General features: G+C 50.0%; 1 protein-coding gene and 1 long non-coding RNA gene across 6 annotated transcripts; one reads left to right on the forward strand and one right to left on the reverse strand.

Annotated features, from left to right (window-relative positions):
• The first annotated feature begins 8,468 nt into the window (after nucleotides 1–8,468).
• Nucleotides 8,469–21,143, forward strand: LOC120644265. 5 transcript variants are annotated; one of them, XR_005663552.1, is made up of 9 exons: nucleotides 8,469–8,712; nucleotides 8,784–8,919; nucleotides 9,020–9,092; nucleotides 9,297–10,206; nucleotides 18,861–19,949; nucleotides 20,043–20,360; nucleotides 20,434–20,539; nucleotides 20,610–20,698; nucleotides 21,004–21,143. It is a non-coding gene; the product is annotated as an uncharacterized LOC120644265 (long non-coding RNA). The 5 variants fall into 5 exon arrangements; XR_005663553.1 differs by having other exon boundaries at nucleotides 8,472–8,723; nucleotides 8,909–8,919; XR_005663555.1 differs by having other exon boundaries at nucleotides 8,472–8,712; nucleotides 8,909–8,919.
• A 1,797-nt stretch (nucleotides 21,144–22,940) lies between these two features.
• Nucleotides 22,941–23,375, reverse strand: LOC120645577 (spidroin-1-like). The gene has a single exon (XM_039922359.1). It carries the CDS (start codon nucleotides 23,373–23,375, stop codon nucleotides 22,941–22,943), a length of 435 nt encoding a protein of 144 aa, XP_039778293.1.
• Nucleotides 23,376–25,620: the final 2,245 nt, after the last annotated feature.

Genomic DNA, 25,620 nt, shown 5'->3' on the forward strand with positions numbered 1-25,620 from the left:
GAGTGTATAATCCTAACATAAAAATTTCATAAGATTCTACGATATTTGAAGTATACATTGTTCATAATGCATACACCTCTCACATAGTTTCTTGTAATTCAAGTTAAAACTTCGAGATTTGAATACCTCATACCATGTTCAAACTCGTATGCATCTCAGATTTGGATACTACCTTATGTTTACCATAACATTGAAAAATATCAAGTTACATTAGTAATTGTTATGCAAAAACATGCTTTTCAATTCTCTATTTAGTTGGAATAAAACATTCGTATGAAAACAATCAAGATATAACAATTAACATACAAACAAAAGTCACTAAATAAGAGATCTTAATTTTAGAAAAATTTAGAAAAAAGAACCATCAAATTTGGAATTCTTATGAGGGAGAAATACCAATTACAAAATTTAATTCCGGATTAAAAAGAAAAATATGACTCACATGTTTGTTCTTCAATACAAAGACACGTTACGTTACATAATATAAAAATTTTAATATCTGAAAACACTACAAGCGAAGGCTCGGCGTAGTGTTAGTGCTCCTCGGTCTTATCACCGTGACCCGAGTTCGAAGCTCGCTACCATACGGCACATGTTCTTTTTGTCCGAATTAAAACACCAGATAAATTTGTATATAAAACTTACTACCAGGTATAAGCACAAAAGAAGGTGCAGTGTACTGGTAAGATATGCGCGTTTTATTTTGGAGACCTGGGTTCGATTCCCACCGTCCCTTATTTTTGCCCCCTTTTTCTTTTTTCTCAGCCATCTGTTTTTTCCCTGCCGCCGCCTGTAGTTGCCACCCATTTTTTTTAATCTTTCCCCTGCCGCCCCTATTAGTTGCCATCATTTTTTTTTCTTTTTTCCCTACCGCTGCGCTGCCGGAGGAAGCAGACTGAGATAAAAAAAAATGTTGAACTATGATGATATTTTCTATCATTATTGTAGTTAAGTAAAATAGTAAATCTGTGACAATTTTTATATTTACTCTATGACGATATCAAGGTCTGTCATAGAATCTGGGCCCAAAGTCAAGCCCGAATGGGCCATTAGCATATCTATGACGATCTCTAAAAATGTCATGCAAAAACTGTCACATATTAAATGATTTCTTGTAGTGGAAATCTAGAAACGAACGCTTTGCCGTGTGCCAGGTTAAATGCACACGGCAAAGTGACCAAATATTTTCAGTTTTTAAGCAAGGTTGACAAGTGGCTCACCAGAGGAGTTGCAGGAGCCGGAGCCGGAACCGAAGTGAACATCATCGGTGGGAGGGGTGGACCAATGTTAACAGCAAGACCTTGAATGTAAGCGTACATCTGGGACATCTGCTGCTGAACCTCGGCCTGCTGCCTCGCCGTCTCCTCCTGTCGTATCCTCCTCTCCTCGGCTAGCGCCGCCTCGTGTGCCACCGCTTGCGCCACCAGCTGGGCCTACAATTTTTTATCGCAATGTTACAATGGAAAACAAACATATGTAACAATTGAATGAACGATGTTAATCAGAAATAACCTGAAGTTCCTGCACACGGAGCTCTGCCATGGATTGCCGTGGGCATATGGCAGGGTTACTACTTGTGCTCCTTGCTCGAATTTGGGCGAGAGTGGGAGCAGTGGCCGTGTCTAGAGTGATGTCGCCTATAAGGTACCGGCCATGCTTCTTGCCTCCTCCCACCCTCACGATGACCTCTCCATCTAGGTCATGGGTAGACCTGGGCATGGGATGCCCGACCCGACGGACCCGACCCAACCCGCCCGAAAATAGCCCGACCCGACCCAACCCGAAGAGTTTGATGGGCGGGCTCGGGTCAAAATTTTTGACCCAGTATGACTGACGGGCCGGGCACGGGCTAAAAATTTTGACCCGAAACCCGAAAAACCCGAAGGAACCCGATATTTTACATAGGCCCGGCCCGACCCGACCCGAACCCGACCCGACCCGACTGGCTGTCGGGTCGGGTGCGGGCTCAATTTTACGGCCCGGCCACCGGGTCGGGTCGGGCACGGGCCGCTAGAAAAAACACCGGGCTTTTTTTGGCCCGACCCGAACCCGACCCGGCCCGGAGGATGCCCAGGTCTAGTCATGGGCACTCGGATTCCACTCTAGCCCATGGACCAGCCTTCCCGCCTCTGTGTACATATTGATGCGGGTGTGGATGAAGGGATTGGTGTACGCCAAGGGCAGATCATCCGGGTTGTAGGTGACCTCGGAAGCCTTGCCCTTATGGGCCAAAGCCCATCCCATGAACTGGGAGCACTCAGTGCCTTTATGTGCCGCAGACTGCGAAAAAACAGCAGGTTGATTACAAATTATGCAGAATTGAACGTTAGAATAAAGAAATAAATCTACATACCCATCTAGCCTTGTATTCATCATTGCTAAGGCTGCCTTGATGATGTGTTGGACCTCGCATAAGCAAACGTCGCTCTCAGCCAGCGTTGTGCTTCTCCTCCCACTCGGGTGTGAACCACTTGTCCACTATGCGTTCCCAGCACTTGGAATCATTATGGCACCACCAGGGCGGGACCTGCACGTGATCAAGTGCATGACATGTAAAAAGATCAAATTAAGCGATTCACTTAATCTAAGTGTAAATACAAATTTACCTTCAAGTATTGCTCCCTGGTGAGCTTCAAATTTCTTGCAACTTCTTTTTTGATCTTCTGCCCAAGGAACAGAGCACCGTAGTTTATGACGCACTGGACTTGTGCCTCATAATGCATGTCCTTGACCAGCTTAACGCATCGATTGTCAGCCACAACCGACGCCTGTTCTGCGTAGCCATCATCACACCTGTAGAAATCCTGCACATATAGCCTCGATGGATCGAGTAATTATTAAAAAAATGTCCAATAGTTGTGATGTATTGAGCAGTGTATTGTGAGGAAGACTTACCCACAGCTCGGCCTCCACTCGCTCCGCCTTGTTGTTGAAGCACCTATTTTCCCGATCGAGATAATTGGGGGCGTGTGCATAGTGGTCCCACGTCCAGGCCAGCTCGTGCCTTCCACCAATGTGGACTAGACCTGGGAAGTGATCCCTGCACAGAGTACCCAGGATGCCGTGCGCTTGTGAGCACCTCCAGTGAGTACTCTCCAACTCCTGCCAAAAGTGATTAAGATAAAATATTAGTAGTGATAACATCGAATGTTTCTATTGTGATTTTCAAGTTATCAAATGAAAAAGTAGTGATAACATCTAAAGTTACTTACCATGGACCAAAGGGTCGAATCAACGGGCATTGGGCAAGAGGTATCGGCCTGTCCGGGAGTTGCGAGGGACCTCGCAACCTAAGTACCTAACAGTCGGCGTACTAGAGGCACCCTCTGTCGCATCCTCCTCCTCCTCCTCCTCCTCACCACCTGACGACTCCGCGGAAGGTACATTATCATCCTCCTGCTCCTCCTGCTCCTGCTCCTCCTCCTCCTGTTGCGGCTGCTCTACATGCCGAGTGGCTCGACTCCTCCCTCGACCCTTGGGGCCACCCTTTCCTCGACCCTTGCCTCGGGTACCCATAGGTACGGACCCCTCAGCTCCATCCGAACTTGGCACCGTTCTTTTGAAAACAGATGCGCACCTTCGCTGAATTGCGCCACCCACCATCTTTGTTCAGTCACCTGCAATTAAGAACAATAAACCAATCAGCATGTATAAACAAAACGTAATTAGAAAAAGAAGCAAAATACACATTAACATAATTAGAAACAACCTTGATATTACAAATAATAATTGAATCAGCACGTATAAACAAAATGTAATTAGAAAGAGAAGCAAAATAAACAAGACATAATTAGAAACTACCATGATATTACAAATTATAATTGAATCAGTATGAATCATACATGTATTAGAAATAATCATCTTGATCGGGATTAGCTGGTTAATAAGTCTTATCATCACTATCATGCATGTCGAGATAATCTGGCCCGTGCTCCACAGGAGGACTTGCGTCATCAACCCCTAATTGTAATTGCTCAAGTAATTCTAGGTCCATCACATTATGAACCTCATCTCCAGCATCCTCGTCCTCAACCATGTCCTTATCGTCTACTTCCATTCCGATCAATCTGGTTAAGTCTATCTCAAAATGCCCTTGTAATCCATTTTCTTGAAAGAACTCTCCGTCATATGTATTTGAGTCTATGTTGTAATTTTCATTGTTTGGGACAAATAGTTTACAATGTGGCGATACCTGGTACACAACCACTAGTACAGAACATAGCTATAGTAACACCAACTTGTGTTACTATACTTAACTAAATGTGTTACTAGCCCTCCTAGTAACACATCTTGTTAGTGTTCTTATTTTCAGTGTTACTATAATGTGATCTATTGGAACAAAATACATGTGCTCCTTTACACCCAGAAAAGTGTTACTACTTTGTAACAAAATTATTGACCTAATGGAACATTTATTAAGTGTTACAATGGTTCTCTTGGGTAACATATGTTTCATGCTGTATTAACACTTTCATATTGTGGCAGTAACACTTTTTGAGAACATTGGTTGGAATTTTAGGGACACACAATTTGTAACACATGTTTTACCTATTGTAACACATTCAAAATTTCAAAAAAAATATTATACAATTACATATTGGTATAATCTGCATGAATTTTTGAAGGGACCGTCAAAATTTGCACAATCACACAAGCCAAAAAGTTCAATAACCAAAGAAAGTTGCACTTGTCATAGGAAGGAAACATAGAACTTGACCACGACATTTGATATTATATACACAACCATATGATTATAAAGAGCAAATGTGCCACAAATAATATAATTAATCATCACTAGAAATCTATGCCACGACATATATAGTATTCTCCAAATCCAGTGCTTCATGATTCAACCATTGATCATTTCAACCTGCATAGTGCAATGGAGTTGTAAAATTAATCACTTGAACATGCATGAGGTAGTCAGGTAGCTAACACTACATATGAAGAAAGGTAGCTATAACATACACAAATCAAAGGCCAAGCGATTGGTACTCCCACTACTACAAAATTTCATTAACCGAGGCGCTTTGAAATTGACTCGGAGGCGGGCACATTAAAAAACCGTCTCGGTTAATGCCTTCGATTAACCGAGGCGGGCGTTTTAACTCAACCGCCTCGGTAAATCAGGCCCACGCTAGCCCAAAAGGCCCAAGCACGAGCACACTTATATATACCAAATGTTAGGGTTTCACACTCATTCCTCTCCCACAGCCATTCAGAGCCACCCCTTCTTTCTTTCTCCCTCTCTTTCCCTCCGAGACCCGCCTCTCCCACCTCGTTCCCTCTCCATCCTCCATGACGGCGTACGGGAGCGGTGGGCTCCCTCCTCCATGACGGCGCGCGGCGGTGGCGGGCTCCATCCTCCACGATGGCATGCGGAGGCGGCGGGCTCCCTCCACGACGGCGTGCGGAGGCGGCAGGCTCCCTCCACGACGGCGTGCGGTGGCGGGCTCCTGCTCGCTCCTCCAGATCCGGCCGCCTCCCTGCTCGCACCCTCCCTCCCTGCTCCCTCTGGATCTGGCCGCGAGGTGGGGCAGCACTGGAGCGGTGGGACGAGGGCGGCGCTGGATCAGTGCCACGGCGGCCAGGGCGCCGCGGGTCCTGCCGGCCAAGGCCGCGCGGCGGCGCTGCTCCCTCCCTCCGGCGCGGGTCGGCCAGGGCACCGCGGATCCGGACGGCCAGGTCGGCACGGCAGGCGGATCCGGCCAGGGCGATGCGGCGGCGCTGCTCCCTCCCTCTGGTGCGGTCGAGGTGGGCTGGCAGCGCGGGATCCAGAGGTGGGGAGCCCGGATCCGACAGTGGGACGCCTAGATCCGTGCTGGGCTGATGCGGCTGCCTCCTCTTCCTCCTCCGACGTGGCGGCACGGGCGAGGAGAGAGCCCCAGGCGGCGGCTGCGCTCCACCAGCGAGCAGCGGCGGCGGCAGCCCGTTGATGGGCTCGCGGGGCCCGTGGATGGGCTCGGCAGGCTCATCCAAGGGTTTTCCCTTTTTTTATTTTATTAACCGAGGCGGGCACCCGCCCGCCTCCGTAAAGCCACGATTAACTGTGACGATATCTTGGAGGCGTTTGGGCCGCCCGCCTCGGAAAACCGTTTTTGCCCGCCTCCAATAAGATTCCTGTAGTAGTATCCTTTGGCATGGGCATCACCAATGGTTCTGCAGCCGATCATGGGCCTCACTAATGGCTCCTCTTGTATAGTAGGGTGATTGATACACACTTTGTAGAATTCCATTCCTATGTCAACTCCACCAGCTTGTGCTTTTGGATTAGAGCTCAAAAGGGTTGCATAGGCCACAAATTGCCTTATTTGGATAGTTTGAAGTCTTAAGTAGCACAGTTGATCCAACCTACATTGAATTAACATAATCATTCAATGGCCAACCAAGAATTAGTTGTATAGAGGTAACAAAATCAGAATACTTGATACTTGTCACTATGCTTGTCCACCTTGATTGGAGGTTGCTTGTCCACCTTATAGCCTGCACCCTTATCTGGTGTGAGCACTGGTCGTGCCATGGCTGTAGTATCTCGGAGCAATCCTTGTTGATTCTTAGTCAGCTGAAATGAGACGTGAAATAGTCACAAAACCATGCCGAGTATTGGAAAATATATTGCTGCAATAGATGTGGAAGCCTGATTCTTAAGTACCTTCAGTTTCTTTATTATTCTACCATCAGTTGGATTCCTTTTACATGCATCAAGCTGAAAGGAAGCGAAAATATTTTTATTTACATGGTGATACAGAATGTAACTTGCTTGCCATGACTAATATCCATGCCTGAAACAACATACCTTTTGTTGAGTAGATTGATTAGTAGAGCATTGTGGGGATGACGGTTCCGCTCCTTGATATGATACTTTCTTGTAAATAGGATCTTCTTGACAATGCTTCGAAAATAAATCCAGGTAATTTAGAACATGAGACACATATAAAAGCATATAAGCAACTTAGAGTATAGTGTTGTTAAAAGACAAGAAAAAATCATGATAACCTTTTCATTGGATAGGAATAAGTCATCATCGTCATTGTGTTCAGACTCACATGAATTTTTGTTCAAAGAAATAGAATAAGATGAATAGCCAGAGTTATTATAATGGAGAGATGAAATGTAATACTTGTACAAGTACTGGGATTTTTTGGGCTCCGATTGTATGAGATTCTAGATTGCCGGCAGTGACCCCCGCAGGCGGGGACGGGGGCTCCGGCACAGCTGCACGCTCAATCTGCCGATCGCGCCTTGGCGTGACGGGATCCGTGCGTAGTCGGGGATGGGCAGCGTTGGCGTGCCAAGCGGCAGCACGTCGGTCACACGGGGACCCATGGCCGTAGACGGGGATGAGCGGCGTCGATGTGGCCGCACGCTTGGTCTACTGGTCGTGCTGAGGCTAGCGAGGATGCGGCGACCTGGCGATCACATCCAGGGATTGGGACAAGCAAAGCCGTTGTGGTAGCAGCGGGGCCTGTCAGTCGCGCGGGGACCCATGGCACCTGTTGCGCAGCCACAGTCGGGGACGGGCACCGATGGTGGCTGCACGCTCGGCCCACTGGTCACGCCGAGGCAAGCTAGGATGCACAGCAACCTGGCGGCCACATTTAGGGACAAGGACAAGCGGCGCCATTGTGGCCGCCGGCACGCCGGCATAGCCGCACACTCGGTCCTTCGATCCTGCCTTGGCATGACAGGATCCATGAGTAGTCGGGATGGGCAGCATTGGTGGGCTGAGCGGCGGCACGTCGGACGCGCGGGGACCCATGGTTGCAGCCGGGGACGTGCGCCGTTGTGGCCGCATGAGGGCCCGTCAGTCGCGCGTGGTTGCGCAGCCACAGCCGGGGATGAGCAGCGATGGTATGGCTAGGATGTGCGGCAACTTGGCAGTCACGTCTAGGATAGATAGTGCCTATGGGGAGTTCCTGTACATTTTATGGAAGATAGTTAAGCAAGTTATTTATAAAGCCCATTAAAACCCATTTAATTAAAAAAATATTGAACCCAACATCTTCCTTCAATTTCTCTAGCTCCCACGGCCGGCGGCGACGCGCTCGGGCGGCGGTGGCATAGAGGGGAGCTACGGTGCGCGGGCGGCGGCGCACGGTGCGCGGAGCGCAGGGCACGCGGGCGGCAGCGACGCAGCGGCGGGCGGGTGCAGGTACGCGCGGCCGCGACGGCAGTGGCTGGGAGATTGTTGGGGAGATATGAAGCTAGAGTTTGGCATAGATGAAGGGCTGTGATTTATTTGCACAAATCTCAAACATTGGAAGTTGGGGAAGAAAAAATTTTCGAAAGATATATAGAATTTCCGGTGCCTATGCGGCCGCGGTGGGGCAGTGGCGGATCAAAGCGTAGTCCAGATAGGTTGAGAACTAGCCTAGATTTTAACCCATAAAATATGTAATACTAAATTTTGGCGCACACCGAACAAACGGCCCAACAATCAACCTAGCCATCTGAAGAAAAAACAATCAAGCTAGCCCAACTCTCAATCTCTCAGGCATCCCATCCCTCAGCCCCCACACGCCGCTTCCAGTGCTGCTGAGTCCTGACCCGACGACCCGCCCCGCTGCCTGCACCGCTGCCCCACGCCGCGGCCGCGCTCTAACAACGGCGACGCGGCACACCAGCCCGCGGCCACCAGCCACCTCTCACCCGGCCGCTGGCGACCCAACGCGTTCAAGCTGTCAGCTCGTATACTGGGGCTGCTGTGTGCTGGTCCGTACTCGGTACTTCTCTCTCTCTCACTCTATTCCTTGATTCCATTTGCATTGTTTCTGATTTCGTAGAGTGATTAATTGAATAATTGGTGCAACTCGCCGCCCCCTGATTGATGCTTTCTGGATCCATCGGCATCCTGCATGTCGACTCTCCTCTTCCTTGGTCATCTTGGCCTCTATTGTTTCTGATCTAGGCGAACATGCAGTAAGGGTCTCTTTTAGCCAATCTAATCTTAGCCAATTTAATCAGGGTTACAGTTTCTCATGTTGCGGCCTGGTTTAAAGATTCCTTTTTATGTTATTAGGATTTTCATCTTTTGGATCGAAGTCTGAAAATTCAGGGCCCAGGAGCACCTTTTCTTTGCAGAAAAACTACAGGTATTAAACTTATCACCATCTGACAAATACATACATAAGTTCAATCCTAGTGAGACTAATATTTCTTCTAGTTTAAGTACCATGTAAGTGAGGCAAAAGTAGGCTATACATACCCAATCCTCATGTATGTACACGAGTATCTTATCCCTGGATCAAATGCCTATTTTTCCATACAGAAATTTCAGTGTTTCATTCTAATTTTAGGTTGCGAACCTTCAGAACCAGAGCACATGGATTTAAACATTATTAAGACATTGTTGCTTTCTGAAAGACCAAGTGATGAGTACATAGCCGGGGTAGAAGGTTTTCTTAAGTTTGCATACAGAGGGAAGAACTCCAATGCGAAGATTCGTTGCCCATGTCTCCAGTGTGTTAACAAGATATTACAAAAGCAAGATACAGTTTATGATCACTTAGTATGCAATGGAATGCTCCGTGGATACATTATATGGGGTTGCCATGGGGAAACAGCATCATATATCTCTGCTAACAAGGATTCGGAGTCACAACTTCCAAGTTTAAACAATAATATGCGACAGGTTGTCCAAGAAACTTTTGGATATGAAAACAATGGACATCACACACAAATGATTCAGATCCTGAAAGTTGTTCTAAAGCTGGACCAGATGCAGAAACACAAGCTTTCTTTGATTTGCTTAAAGATGATGACCAACCTTTATGGGAAGGCTGTGAACTATCAAAACATTCTTTTCTAGTCCTCCTGTTTAATGTCAAGTCCAGCAATAAGTGGAGCAATAAATCATTAAATGATTTGCTTCAAATTTTACAGCTTGCTTTGCCAAATGGTGCCAACATACCAAGAACATTTGCAGAGGCTTGGAAGATCATTGGAAAGCTTGGCCTAAGATATGAAAAAATTCTTGTATGCCCAAATAATTGTCAGATCTATCGAAAGGACAAGAAAGATCACGACTTCTGTTCAAAATGTGAAGCTTCAAGGAGCAAAGGTATACCAGACAAAACAAACTTAACACAGAAGCAAAGAAGAAAAGCAGTCCCAAATACGGTGTTGCGATACTTTCCAATCAAACCAAGGCTTAAAAGGATTTTTATGAACAAAGAAACAGCCCAATTAACTAGATGGCATGATGAGGTGCGTACTAAGGAGGGGGCATTGCGCCATCCTGCTGATTCAGATGTTTGGAAAGCCATTGATACTCAACACCCTGACTTTGCATTAGATTCTCGGAACATGAGATTTGGATTAGCTAGTGACGGAGGTACATCCGGGTACCTCCCAGCCGGGTAGTTATCTCCCGACTGGGTACCTACTCGGCTAGGACTACTCTGCACGACTACTCGGCGGACAGGCACTCGGCTGGACGTCGGAATGTTCCTACGAGGATCAGGATCAAGGCGCGGATATGTATTCCGGATATCTAGGGATCTCAACCAACCTGATTCCATGTAGTAGATCTCTTTCCTTACTTGTAACCCACGGCACCTAGTCTATAAAGGCGCCGTGAGGGGACCCATAGAATGCATCTCATCCCATCTACACCTTTCATCGTCAAGCTCAATACACACAACACAGGACGTAGGGTATTACGCTCCCGAGCGGCCCGAATCTGTCTAAACCCTAGCGTCAACTCGCAACCATCTAGTTCTTGGCTCCGGAATCCCCCCTTCACCTACAAATCTACCGCCGGGCATACCCTTGGTGGACTTGCCGGATAAACAATCCGACAGTTGGCGCGCCAAGTAGGGGAGATTTCTCGGGAGTCCTTACAGCGAGCTCGATGGCAGCAAGATCCGGCGTCTTCTTCTCCGCCAACGTCAGCATCCAGATGGAGGCCGCCGCCGGATTCGCCTTCACCTTCGGTAGTTGCCCCTCGACCACCGAGAGCGGCAACTCCACCAGCGTCAGATCCGATCTGACGGCTCAAAGCTCCATCACTCGTCGAGTTTTCAAACTTGACATCAATGAACCTCCGATCGTTCGCCCAAGGGCAACGCGTCGGCCGGTCATCTGCAACAACGATCTAATCTCCGAAATAGATCGTGTCACCAAGTCCCTTGCCGAGCGCATTCAACTCGACGAGACTGTGCTGGGTCGTCCAAGCAGCTCGGCTGTCCTTCCGAATGGACTCCGCAACAACTCCGCGGCCTACTCGGATCAGATCCGAGTACGTATGGACAACCTGCGCATCACCGAGTTGGACCAGTCCGACTCGGATTAGATCCAATCTGATCTGTGGATCTAATCCGCCCTCATCTACTGAGGTTGGGTATCAGGCGGCCGTCTTCACCCTCCCACCCAACCGCAGCAACCCTGACGGCCGGCGCTAGACCTCGGTCGTCTCGGTGGACTCCGAATCCTTCACCGGCGAGGACGACCAACAGCGGGCGGAACGTCTTCACCGCAACGGCCTCCGCGCCGACCGTCGAGCCAACGAGCAAGTCATTCTTCAGGCCGAGAAAGATCTCGAAAACGTCGAGCGTCGCAACCCCAGGGTTGCACAGAGGCGTCCGTCACCGCCAAGGCCCAGGAACCTCGAAAACGAGTTGGTCCCAGATTACGACGGTCATCAAGTATTCGCCATGCCATCTGCCAACATGGCCGCCGTCCTCCAGGTATTCAAGGGACTACCCCAAACTCCCGAGATTGCAAAAGCTCGCACTCGTCTGCATGTTGCAGCAACCCAAGCCCAGGGCTTGAGAAGGGAGTACTCCAACCGCCGGGGGCAATCAAGCTCCAACCGCTCATGCGTCCTCATCGTCGTGATGAAGAGGTCGACCAGCCCGACCTTCGCGACCATCTCGCCCGCCGAGATCTTTGACCCCGCATCGACAACCGCCATCGCCAACGGGACAATGCCAAGCGGGAATGACGTCGCCTCTACGATGATGAGCATGGTGCATCCGGCCACGTCCGCAACAACCGTGATCGCCGACCCCGCGACGACGACTACGACTTGGTGGACGACTTGGATGGCTTCTCCGCCTTCTACGACTGGTTGCGAGCCATCCAGTGGCCCGCGACCTTCAAGCCGGTCGGCATCAAAAAGTTGAATGGCGAGTCTGACCCCAAGACATGGCTGCGCACCTACACCATCGCCGTCCGAGCTGCGAATGGCAACAACGACATCATGGCGGCTTACTTCCCGGTGATGATGTGCCGGCAAGCGCAGAACTGGCTCGATCAATAGCTGACGAGCGACCCGAGCACTAGGTCATGTACTTCGACGGCGCCCTCAACCTTGATGGCGCCGGGGCAGGCATCCTCTTCATCTCCCTGAGAGGTGAGCAACTAAAATATGTCCTGCAGCTACTCTTCAAGGCCACCAACAATGCGGCCGAGTATGAGGCCCTCATCCACGATCTCAGGATTGCGGCCTCACTTGGCGTCAAGAGACTACTCGCGTACGGCGACTCCAAAGTTGTCACTCAGCAAGTCAACAAAGATTGGAACTGCACCCAGGAGAAGATGGATGCCTACTGCAAAGAGATACGCAAGCTCGAAGCCCACTTCTACGGCCTGGAATTTCATCATATCCTCCGAGACTACAACGTGGCAGCTGACGTACTCTCCAAGCTAGGCTCCAAGCGGGCACTCGTCCCGGCTCTCAACTCCCCCACTATCAAGATCGAGGAGGAACCTCCTACCAAACCTAACCTAGCGCCAGCCCTAGACCAGGAAGTACTGGTTGCTGATCTAGTTGGCGAGCCCCGATACTCGACTTCATCATCAACAACAAGTCCTACCCGAAGGACAAGGAGCATGAGCGACTCGCCCGCCGAGCCGCAAGCTACGTCGTCGTCGGAACCGAGTTGTTCAGGCACTCGGCTTCTTCAGGAACCCTTTCCAAATGCATCTCCCAGTCAGATGGAGTCTGACTCCTCAGTGAAATCCACTCAGGAATTTGCGGAAACCACGCAGGAGCTTCCACCCTGGTGGGCAAAGCTTTCAGGTCAGGCTTCTATTGGCCGACGGCCCTGGCGATGCCCAAGCCATTGTCAGACGATGCCCAGGATGCCAGTTCTTCTCAAAGCAACAGCACGTCCCAGCTCAGGCTCCGCGGACGATCCCTCCATCCTGGCCATTCGCTTGCCGGGGACTCGACTCGGTGGGACCCCTAAAAACAGCGCAAGGCGGCTATACCCATATATTCGTCGCCATCGACAAGTTCACCAAGTGGATCGAGGTGAAGCCGGTCTCATCCACGTTAGCAGCTAAGGCAGCCGAGTTCATCCAGGAGATAACGCACAGGTTCGGAGTGCCCAATCGGATCATCACAGATTTGGGTACCTCCTTCACCGGATCTGAATTCTGGGACTTCTGCCAGGAAAGGTGCATCGATGTGTACTACGCCTCCGTGGCTCACCCCAGGTGCAACGGCCAGGTGGAACGCGCCAATGGCTTGATCCTCCAGAGGCTCAAAGCCAGGATTTTAGATCCGATCGAAAAATATGGCTCCAAGTGGATCCAGGAACTACCCAGAGTAGTATGAGGGCTGCGCACGCAGAGAAGCCGGGCCACCGGCTACTCCCCCTTCTTCATGGTCTATGGTTCTGAGGCTATCCTCCTGACTGATATTGCCTTTGGTGCTCTGCACACCCAGAACTACGACAAAGGCGAGGCCGAAACAACTCGGCGAACAGACCTCGACTCGGCCGAGGAGCACCGTCTGACGGTAGCCCACCAGCACGCCCGGTACAAGCAGCAGCTACGCCGTTATCACGACAAAAACGTCCAGCAGCGCGACTTCAACGTTGGCGACCTGGTACTCCGACGGGTCCAGATCCCCGGAGGCAAGCTAACTCCCCCATGGGAAGGGCCCTTCATCGTGAGCAGCGTAGTCGTCCCAGAAACCTACAGACTGCAGCGCGAGGACGGAACGGACGTGGGCAATCCATGGAACATCGAACACCTTCGTCGCTTCTATCCGTAGAAAAAAAATCATCAATAGAATTATTTACTCCTCTCATCAGTTATTAATAAAGTTCAAAGTCTTTCTTTACTCATATCTGCTCCCCCCGACCCATTCAGCATGCTCGGGGGCTGCGCGTCGGCCAGTCCGACTCGTCTCTCACACTCGGGGGTTGGGCTCGGCCAGTCCGACTCGCCGAAGTCTGCCCAGCGCAGGCACTCCCAACGTAACCAGTCATTGTGAGCACAACCGCGCTAGTCATGGAACCACCCTGCGTCACCTTCTACCGCCTGCGCGCTTGATGATTAGCTCTCAACCCGGCAAGTAAAGGCACATCGCAGGGTCGTCTGTTCCTAACTACTCGGCCAACTCAGCAGCAACTCGGATTACTGAATCCAACACAAACACATACAAATTTATTTACATACAAAATAAATATTGTTTCTTTTGGCCACCCGTTGACCATTTTTCTTCAGCTCCTACAATTACAGGTTGAGGTCGGCCCAGGCGAGGTTCGAGGTCTCCGGCGCCATCCCGTCACCCACCGGCTCCAAGTCGGCCTCCGGGAAGTGGGACTTCACGAGTCCCAGGGTGTACTGGGCCGCGTCCTTGGCGACCCCCCTGGCGAAGACGCCGAGCCGCCCGTGCGCCGCCTCCAGCCGCTCCTCCAGCTCCTCCGCCGCGGCCGTGCCTTCCGGCTTAAAGGCGGCGAGGACGGCGCCCACCTTGCCGGTAAGCTCGCCAAGGGTTGTGAACGCCGCCGCAAGCCGGGCCTCTGCGCCTGTCAGCAAGGTTTCATCTTAACTCCCCGCGAGTCGGATCCGAAAGGAAACAGGGTGGTTCCAGAATCATACCTTCGCGCGCCTGGCGCTCCAGGTGGAGCTTGCCCTCCGTGGCATCCTCCCTGGCCTCCGCGGCCTCCCGAGCCTTCTGCAGCTCGGTGTTGGCCTTCTCACAGGCCGTCAGGTCGCGCTTCAGGGTGCGGACCTCCTTCTCCAGCCCTAAGAGGGTATCGATTAGCTTGAACACAAACGAGTCGGCACAAAGTGTGGTACGCCTCTTACCCCACTTCTCGTCCGTGAGGGCCTTCTCTGTCTCCGCCCGCTGCTTCTCCAGCAAGCGGTTTTGCGCCTCCAACTCAGCTAGCCGGGACTCGAGCTGCTCGAGTCGGACGTCCGCGGCCGGTGCCCCCCGCATCCTCTCGGCGGCCCGCTAGCTTAGGCCGGCCAGTGCCTAACAAGAACAGGGCAATCAGCTCAAAATTCAGTACGACACGAATAACTACACATGCAAGGGATGTCAGCCTACCTCGGCCGTTTCCGCCGCGCAGCGCGCGGCAGCCTGGAGCTCCTCTGCCAACCTAGCCGGCTCGTCACCCCCGGCCTCCTGCTCCTCCGCCACCAGGACCCCGGGCAGAACAGGGCCCTGACGAGCAGGGAACAACTCCCGGCTCGGGGTCTCCTGCAGCAGAGGCGACGGCGGCGCAGGTGGCACCTCTTCCACCCCCATCGGTGCGGCCTTTCGGGCCACGGATCGCCCGGAGTCCTCCGTCTCCGCCTCGCCCGGCGACGCCTCCCGGCGAGCGCGGGACCGCTGCAGGCTCTCCACCGACGGATTGGAGCTAGCCGCCTCGGCCCGGCAGGCCTCATCAGCGGACTCCTCCGCCTTCCTCTTCCTGTGAAGCCAAAAATCGCGCATCATCAAGACACAAATCGCGCTCCAAAACGACAAGGGATTGCACATGCAAACTTCACTTACCCTGCGCTCCTGCGAGCTTTGAAAGACAGCCTCAGCGGCGCAGCGGGTGGCTGCGGTCGGGGCACGAGCGAAGGAGATCCGATCCCTCCAATGCGCGCCAGCCCGGCCGCCGCTTCCCCCTCAGCGCGCCCGGCGCCAGCGCCGGCTCCTTCTCCTGACAATTCGGGGGCGTCCTCCGCCCCCAGCTCTTCACTCCCCGACCTTGAGGTGGCGGCGGAGCCTCCCGTGGCAGGGCACTCCTCAAGCCAGCCTTGGAGGCCGGGACCTTCCTGACGGCATGCCTCCTCCGCCTCGGCGCGGCCGGAGGGGCGTTGACACCTACAACTTCAACATCCGACCCATCCTCACTGGACGAGTCGGACGACACCTCCAGATCCGCTGCCTCCGGCTTCTTCAGATCGGCCGGGGCGGCGGCGTCCTTCCCTGCGTCCCCCTCTGGCAGGGGAGCGGGAGACCAGAACTCCAGAACTTTTTCCTGCATTCACAAAGGATTTCTGAGTTGGTTACAACCAACGGGTGCCCTGCATACGAAGAAGCAGGGTAGAAATGACTCCAAGGCAAAAACAGAACAACTTGGAACAAAAAGCAGAACAACACGGAAGAGATAAGAAGACTTACGGCTCTGGTCGGCCGCTTCAAGCTGTGCGTCTTCGGACACCCGCGGTCATGGATCGGCCCTTGCATCATGCGGTCGACCCGGTTCGCGGCTTCTTCCCGGGGAACCTTTCGGTTCTGCCCCCGGGTCGGGTCCTGACGACCCCAGTACTCAAAGCCAGGGTGCACCCTGTCCCGAATTGGCTGCACCAGCCGCTTACTGAAGGACAAGGCCACCACGGCGCCTGTCAGCCCCTGGGCTGATAGGCCGGCGATCTCTTTGAGAAGGAGGTCCACCTGGACCATCTCCTCCTCGGTCGGCTGTTCTTCCCGGCACGCGCGAGGCTCCGCACGCAGCCAGTGCGGGCGGGCAGACAAGGGGCCGGGTTCGACACCACGAACCACTCCTTGTGCCATCCCTTGTTGCTGTCGCACAATTCCAGGGCTGGGTACGTTCGGCCCTGGCGCAGCGAGAAGGCGGCGCTACCGACCACGTCGCGGCGAGCGGCGGACGGGTACCCCCTCAGATGGTACAGAGCCCGCCATAGATTGAAGTGCGGGGCAATTCCCAGGAACGCCTCGCACAAGTGAATAAAGATCGCGATCTGCGCGATGGAGTTCGGCTTGAGATGAGTTACCTCAAGCCCGTAGAAGAAAAGGAGCCCGCGAAAGAAGGCCCCCGCGGGCAAGGCGAAGCCCTACTCGTAGAAGGACCGGAAAACGACCGTCTCTGTTCGGTCCTCCGTCGGGAACTCCTCCCCGAAGCAACATTTCTGCCCCAAGATCTCCTTCTCGGGAAGGAGTCCGCGCTCCACCAGATCCTGGATGTTCTCCTCCCGAAGGTTGCTTGGCGCCCATACCTCCGAGGGCGGCGGCACGTCGGCGGCGCCTCCAGACGCGGAGGAGGAAGACTTCGGCAATTCGCCGGCCATTTTGAGTGGCGGCGGGTGGATCGGATCTGTGCGGGTGCGGAGAGGATGATTGGCGGCGAGAGGGCGAAGAGGCAACAGCAAGAGGCAATAGCGAAAAGGCCAGGGAACGGGTAGCCCTCCACGGGCCGGGCCCTTCCCCTTTTAAAGAGGATCAGCTGCGCCTGCAACGGCAACCCCGAAGATCGCACAGGATTTGAATCGACTTTCCAGAAACAGAAACAACCTGAGTCATACTCGGCAAGGAGCGGGCCCCCAACGGTAACTTTCTGCCTGTTGCAGTAAAAGACCAAAACTATAAAAATACAAACCACTTGGGCGCCGCTACCACTCGGCGTGTCTCCGTGACTCCGCCAGCAACCCTGCTCGGGGGCTGGGCACTGCTACCACTCGGCGTGTCTCCGCGACTCCGCCAGCGACCCTGCTTGGGGGCTGGGCGCCGCTACCCCTCGGCGTGTCTCCGCGACTCCGCCAGCGACCCTGCTCGGGGGCTGGGCGCCGCTACCGCTCGGCGTGTCTCCGCAACTCCGCCAGCGACCCTGCTCGGGGGCTGGGCGCCGCTACCACTCGGCGTGTCTCCGTGACTCCGCCAGCGACCCTGCTTGGGGGCTGGGTGCCGCTACTACTCGTCGTGTCTCCGCGATTTCGCCAGCAACCCTGCTCGGGGGCTGGGCGCCATGACTTCAGAGTTGGGTGGGTCCATTTGGACAAATGATCGGGAAACAACAAGGTAGTATGATATGTTGGGTGCTCATGCAACCCGAGAATTCAGGCAAACAAGGCTTTTGTATTGACCCTCAAAAAGCTTCTTCGAAACCTTCCGAGGCCCGGGGGCTGCACCCAACGGGTGCGCCCAGGGGCGCATCCCGTTGGAGACTGAAGGGAGTCAGACATCATTATGAGTCCCGAAGAACTTCGCATGAGTCAACCATCAAGATTCAAGCTCAAGCTCTTCAGCACTCGGGGGCTTGACGGAGGTACATCCGGGTACCTCCCAGCCGAGTAGTTATCTCCCGACTGGGTACCTACTCGGCTAGGACTACTCTGCACGACTACCCGGCGGACAGGCACTCGGCTGGACGTCGGAAGGTTCCTCCGAGGATCAGGATCAAGGCGCGGATATGTATTCCGGATATCTAGGGATCTCAACCGACCTGATTCCATGTAACAACCCGAGTAGATCTCTTTCCTTACTTGTAACCCACAGCACCTGGCCAATAAAGGCGCCGTGAGGGGACCCATAGAACGCATGGCATCTCATCCCATCTACACCTTTCATTGTCAAGCTCAATACACACAACACAGGACGTAGGGTATTACGCTCCCAAGCGGCCCGAACCTATCTAAACCCTAGCATCAACTCGCAACCATCTAGTTCTTAGCTCCGGAATCCCCCCTTCACCTACAAATCTACTGCCGGGCATACCCCTGGTGGACTTGCCGGATAAGCAATCCGACAGCTAGTGATGGGTTCAACCCATTTGGAAAGTGCAATTCAAAACATAGTTGCTGGCCTGTTGTCTTGTTACCTTATAACCTTCCTCCATGGTTGTGCATGAAAGCTTCTTCTCTTATGCTTGCTCTGATAATTCCAGGTTACCCAGGCAAGGACTTCCATACATTTATGCAACCAGTTTATGATGAGCTGATTGAACTGTTTGACATTGGTATGCCTACATATGATGCATCTCGAGATGAGGTGTTCCAACTTCGTGCTACATTGATGTATACAATCAGTGACTATCCTGGGGCTGGGATATTGGCACAGTTCAGCACTAATAGCCAGCTGGGTTGTATGTCTTGTGAAGAAGAAACAAGTTCCATGCGCTTGAAGCATGGCTACAAACAGTGTTACATGGGACATCGGCGGTTTCTACCTGCTGACCATGAGTTTCGATATGATGCAAAATCTTTTGATGGAACTGAAGAGCATGATCGAAACCAGTTCCTTGCTCTGGAATAAATCTTTTGGAAAAGATAGAATCAATCAAGGATTTTGACAATTCAAAAACATGGAAGGGTGCTGGTGGCCTCTTTTGCTTATCTTATTGGAAGTATAATTTGCTCCGGCACAATTTTGACTTTATGCATATAGAAAAGAATGTCTGTGAAAATACATATGGCACACTTTTAGAGATGGAGGGCAAATCAAAGGACAATCTACAGGCAAGGAAAGACTTGCAAGAAATGAACATCCGGCCAGATCTACATCCACAAAAAAGGCTAACGATAAGTATTACTTACCTCCTGCTTTGTACAATGTCTAAAGAAGAGAAGCAACAGTTTTGTAAGGTCCTTCATGATATTAAAGTTCCAGATGGTTATTCTAGTAACATCTCCAGATGTGTAAATGTTGCTTAAGCGAAAATTTGAGGCCTAAAAAGTCATGATTGCCACATACTAATGCAACAACTTCTGCCGGTTGCTTTGCGAGGTCTTCTCCCTGATGATGTTACATCTGTCTTGTTTCATCTTTGTGGGTATTTTACAGAGCTAAATGCGAAGGTTCTCTACATAGATGATCTTGAAAAGTTAGAGGAGCGAATTATAATGACATTATGCCGAATGGAGATGATATTTCCTCCAGGATTTTTTACTATGATGGTGCATCTAGTTCTTCACTTAGCAACAGAGGCAAAAATAGGTGGTCCAGTTTGCTATCGGTCAATGTATTTTGTGGAAAGGTACACATTTTTCTTAAGATTGATAGAACCTTGTTTTACCTATTGATATACATGTTTATTTAACATTTTTGTTTATATAATGCTGCTATGCAGGTACCTTGGTGAGCTGAAATCAAATGTGAGGAACAAAGCTCATCCAGAGGGATGTATTGCCGAATCAGTTTTGGCAAAAGAGGCTATGGGACTTTGCTCAGGATTTCTTGATGGTTTTCAAAGCTTGGTTAACAAGCTCTCAAGGACTGATGATAATGATGAAACACTTGGATGTTCTACTGGAGCAGCATCAACTCTTTTTCCAAATGCTGGAAGGGCACTTGGAAAGCCACGAAGTTATGTTATAAGAGGTCTGGCAAAAGTACAAGCGCATAGATATGTGTTATTCAATTGTTCTGATGTCAATCCATACCTTTGGTAATATCCCAAACTTATAAACATAGATTTAATATTTTTCATATCACACGTTTTCTTACAAGATATATTATAGAGCTCATGCTGAAGAGATCACAACTAAGCATATTGGACGTCGAGGGAGCCATAGAGAAGTTGAGAAAATACAAAATGAGAAGTTCCATCTATGGTTTAGAAGTCATGTAAGTGTCATATCCTATGTCCTTTACATCTAACTCTAAAGTATAAAACTAAACTTGTATCGTTGTACAGATTATGCAGATTGAGAGGACAGATGGCATTCACAGTTTGAAAGATGGCATCAGATGGCTAGCTCGTGGCCCAGTTGAAGTAGCAAAAAGGTATCGTGCTTTCAACAGTCGAGGTTTTCGATTTAGGCCAAAACGGTTGGATGGGGAGACTCAAAATAGTGGAGTAGTGCTTACTACAAAAACATCCAGTTATGTAAGTGCAAGTGACGCCAGACCGGTTTTAGGTGATGTGACTTACTATGGGAGGATAATTGATATTATTGAGTTGAACTACTCTGGGAATTTTTCTGTGGTACTTTTCAAATGTGAATGGATTGATGTTATTTCTAAAAGCGGTATAAAAAAGGATAAGTATGGATACACACTTGTCAACTTCTCACACCTGATACATGCAGGAGAAAAGATTGGGCATGAACCTTTCATTTTTCCTAACCAAGCTGACCAGGTCTTTTATGTTGAAGACAAACTAAACCCTGGGTGGCCCGTGGTCATGAAAATGAAACCAAGAGATATATATGATGTTGGTTCTGATGAATGGGAAGATGATATTGAAACTGAGCCATTCCATGTCACACACCTTGGAGAGATATTTAATAATGCAAAGATTAGGCATCAATGGGTTAGAACAGACATTGAGGGAACAACAGTTGATGCTACCACTAGTGGAAGGAATGACCAATCATGAATGGTTTGACTTCCTATCTTTATTCTGCTATGTTTAGTTATTTAAATGTTCTTCTCATTCTTAATGATGCCATAAAAATTTGATAAGATTTGTATAGCTGAATTATTTAAAAAAAATTTCAATTCTAGGATTTAGTTTGGTACAAAACTAAAAGTAGCATGTGAGGTTCTTCTTTGACTTGTTACTTGCTAGATATATGTATCAACAAATGTAGATTTTTCTTAGGAAATGGAAATATTTACAGATTTAACAAAATTATTTAGTCAACATGCTACAGTTCATCTTGACCTCCTATTTATGTGCTGCGTTGGGAGTTACTAATATATCTTTTCTCCTATTGCAGAACCGTCAGACTTTGGAGATAACATCAATTTGCAAATATGTCATAGTTTTTTTTCACAACAGTGCAAATTTTCATATGTGTAAAATCTAGTATTCTGTACTGTATGGAATATGGTTTGTGGAAAGACTTCTTTTCTACAAGTGTACTCCTTGCTTTTTCATCTATCTAATGGATCCTATATCATCTATTGATGTATCTTGCAGAAATAAAAAATGTAGTGGTTCTCCACATTCCTCATTTTCTAATCGTGATATTTTCTAGTGTAGCGGGTGAAATTTGGAGCCTCCCGTTCTTTGTGTCCTCGATAACATTTATGCTAATTAATGCAACCGAGTGAATCATACTATTTTTAGGGAGGATGAACATTGTTTTCATTATTAAATTACCAAATCAAACAGAAATACTATATCATATTTGATTTGATGCTAATAAGGAATATGAATAATTATATCAACGGAAGCTTTCAGCTAATGTCTAGATATAACATATCTTAGGTTCATATTCTACTTCTAGGAAGTTTTGTTTCAGCAATTTAAATAGCATTTCCACTCTACGATTACCAAATTACAATGAAAAATAAATGTTGACAGGTTAAGGGCTTCTCCAGTGGTCGAACCATCATCTGATGTAGATTCCTCGGAGCGAATTTTCACCACTGCAGCAACCGAACCATATCAGGAGAGAGAGATTCGACTCTCAGGCTTGGGTCGACTCATAATGAATAAAAGTAAGAATATGTAGTGAATCACGCCTGCCCACCATTGCGCCGGAGAGAAAGATTGCAATTTTTTTTTCAATGGTAGGGTAGGTACAAGGCTCAACAACTAGAGGAGTCGATTCATCAGGACATGCTTGCTTATGTGTCTCTCACTTCCCTCCATGAATCGAGTCACCACTGGAGAAGCTCTAAGAACAGGTCCCAAGATGTTCACAGAAAATATATGTTTCCATGTAACACTTTAGTTGTAACATTATTTTGTATGTGTTACAAAATACTACAATCTTTGTAACATCTTAGGTGTAACATTATTTTTGTGTTACTAGAATTCTTACTGTAACACAGTTTTATAGAATAAGCATTATGTGTTACTGTGTTCTTTAGTAACACATAGTTTTGTGTTCTTATCACTACTACAAAAATTATTTTCCGAGGCGGTCAAAAATTATTTTCCGAGGCAGGCAGGCCCAACCGCCTCGGAGGTATCGTCACGGTTAATAGTGACTTAACCGAGGCGGTTTTCCATGCCCATCTCGGTAAATCAAAAAAATAAAAATAAAAAAAAGAACGAAGCCCGTAGAGCCCATCACGGGCCCGGCGAGCCCATCGGCCGCCACCATATCGCACCGCCGGCGCGTCCCGCCGCCACCTCCTCCCGTGTTCGGCGCGTCCTGCCGCTACTGGATCCGCCCCCGAGACCACCGGATCTGGCCCCGGGACGACGCGCCGCCGCCAGACGCGCCTCCGCTGCTGGACCCGACCTCGAGCCCGCGGCCGCCAGATCCCGCGCCGCCGAGCCCGCGGCCGCCGGATCCCACGCCGCCATGCCCTGCGGCGGAGCTCGCACTGCCATCACGCCGAGCCCGTGGCCGCCGGATCCCGCGCCGCCATGCCCCGCGGCGGAGCTCGCACCGCCATCATGCCGAGCCCGCGCCGCCATGTGAGGGGGCGGGAGGAGGGAGGAGGAACGCCCTGCCCCGCCATGGCCGTGCGTCCTGCCGCCTCGGCCCTGCCCCGCCATGGCCGTGCGCCATCTGTTGCACGGCCGCCGGCCTGCCGCGGCCGGTCGCCATCCGCGGCCGCACGCTCAGAGCTAGGGCTCGATGCGTCTGGGGTCGGCGGCGGGAGCAGGTCAGGGGCAGGGGTGGAGAGAGAGAGAGAGAGAGAGGTGCGGCGGCCCACTGCCGCCGGGAGGAGAGCGGAAGGAGTGAGAGAGATGGGGAGAGAGAGAGGCGTCGGGAGAGATAGGCTCATGGGGGCATGAGAGAGAAATGTGTTGGATGTGTTGGAAACCCTAACTCTTGTATATATATAGATGTGCTCATAACTAGGCTTCTTGGGCTAGCGGGCTGGGCCTCGCAATGACCGCTACGGTTAATGTATTTTGCGAGGCGGTTAGGAAGACCGCCTCGGTTAATAATAAATGACCGTCTCGGTTAATCCGAGGCATTAACCGAGGCGGTTAAAAGCCCTGCCCGCCTCCGAGGCAATTTTGAAGTGCCTCGCAAAATAGAATTTTGTAATAGTGTATGAAACTTTTTTGTAACATATTGATAAATGTGTTACAACATTGTTTTACAATATCTATGACGTGTAGTAGTGAACGTCCCAACCCTTAAGACGTACGTCGGTTTTGCACGGATATGGGAGATAATAAACTTGCGTGGCTTGTGGAGCCACAATATAGACATCATCTCCTGGATAGACGGATGACTGCCGAATTTCGACTAGTCCAAGATTAGGGGTCCGTCGCACTTCGTTAGGATCAAACTAATGGCATTTGAATATGACAGGCTTAAGAGGTTTGCAACCATGAAACGTGAGTTCGTATATTTCTTCAATTCTTCCATAATACTCGACCCCATCATAGGCTGTCGTACAAACTCCGGAATTTGTGGTTCAATTGGGCCGACTCTGCTCATGCCTTTTTGTGTGAAAGCGATATCCATTCATGCCATAGCCGGAGTATGACATGACCCTATAGGCACAACCATCCGCAACCTGTCTCAACTCAGGACTCATAGACACATCATTTTGGCCCTGCAAGTTGAAGCAGGATAGGTCGTTATATTATTCACACGTACGCGAAACTTGTAATATCAAACAAAAAGTATGAGCTCCAGAATGACCATACCTTTTGTTTGAACCATGAAATGAAATCGAGTGATCCACTTCCCGCACCCTTTTTAAGAAGGGTATCAAATTGCTGCAGGGTCGCTACCCTTTTTCCTCACCATAATTGATTAGTGAATTCTCTGTACGAACAAGAACAACATCGAGGGGGTTGGATGCAGAATAGTGACCATACGCTAGAAATACTCGAGAACTAGTTTGTTGAGAACTTACTCAATGTACGGCTCAATTTCGGAAAGGCTGGTCAACACATACATCATGATAGTGCGCCACTGTTCATGTTGCAAGGTCTTAGGTGTCGCAACACTTGCACTTCCAAGTTGGCCTCTGAAGAGGCTGAGGTTTGATTCATTTTCGCCGGCATTGTAATGAGGGGGTGGATTATGCACGTTAGGAAGGGTGTCAGTATAGTATTTTGTTGTGAAATTTGACACCTCCTCAGTACAGTACGCCTCTGCAATAGAAGCTTCAATTTTGCATTTGTTTTTACATTTGGTTCGAAGAACCTTTTACTGCCTCTCAATTGAATAGCACCAATGGCCCTGCACAGCCCCCCCATTCGTGCCTCGTATAGGAGGTGCAAAATCATATGCTGCATGGGCTTGAAAAGGCCAGGTGGAAAGATCTTCTCCAACTTACAAAGCACCACAGATGCCAATTGTTCCATTTCTGCAACCACATTCCGAGATAACTCCTTAGCACAAAGGATATGGAAGAAATTGCTTAATTTTGCCAGCACTAGCCCCACATGGTCAGGGAGATAGCCTGAAACCATCACCGAAAGAAGCTGCTTAATCCATATGGTGGTAATCATGACTCTTGAGGCCATTGATTCGCATAGTAGCTAAGTTCACTCTCCTCCTGAGATTTGTTGCATACCCATTGGGGAACATTAACGTTTGGAACCATTCAAGTACTTCCCTCCTTTCGTGCTTCTTCAGGACAAACTCGGCTGGAGGCTTTTTCCATTTCTTGCCATCTTTGGGAGGCGGAATGTTGAGCTTTGGTCTATTGCATAGCCTAGCTTGATCCACTCTAGCCTTAACGTTATCCTTTGTCTTATCAGAAATGTCCATGACTGTACCCCAGAGAGCCTCGGCGATATTCTTTTCCGCGTGCATCATATCAATGTT

This window comes from Panicum virgatum, chromosome 8K (assembly GCF_016808335.1).
Source record: "Panicum virgatum strain AP13 chromosome 8K, P.virgatum_v5, whole genome shotgun sequence".
Classification (NCBI taxonomy): Eukaryota; Viridiplantae; Streptophyta; class Magnoliopsida; order Poales; family Poaceae; genus Panicum; species Panicum virgatum.

Coding starts and splice junctions, on each gene's coding strand:
- LOC120645577 (XM_039922359.1), bottom strand. CDS start 23,375: ATGGCGGGGCAGGGCCGAGGCGGCAGGACGCACGGCCATGGCGGGGCA.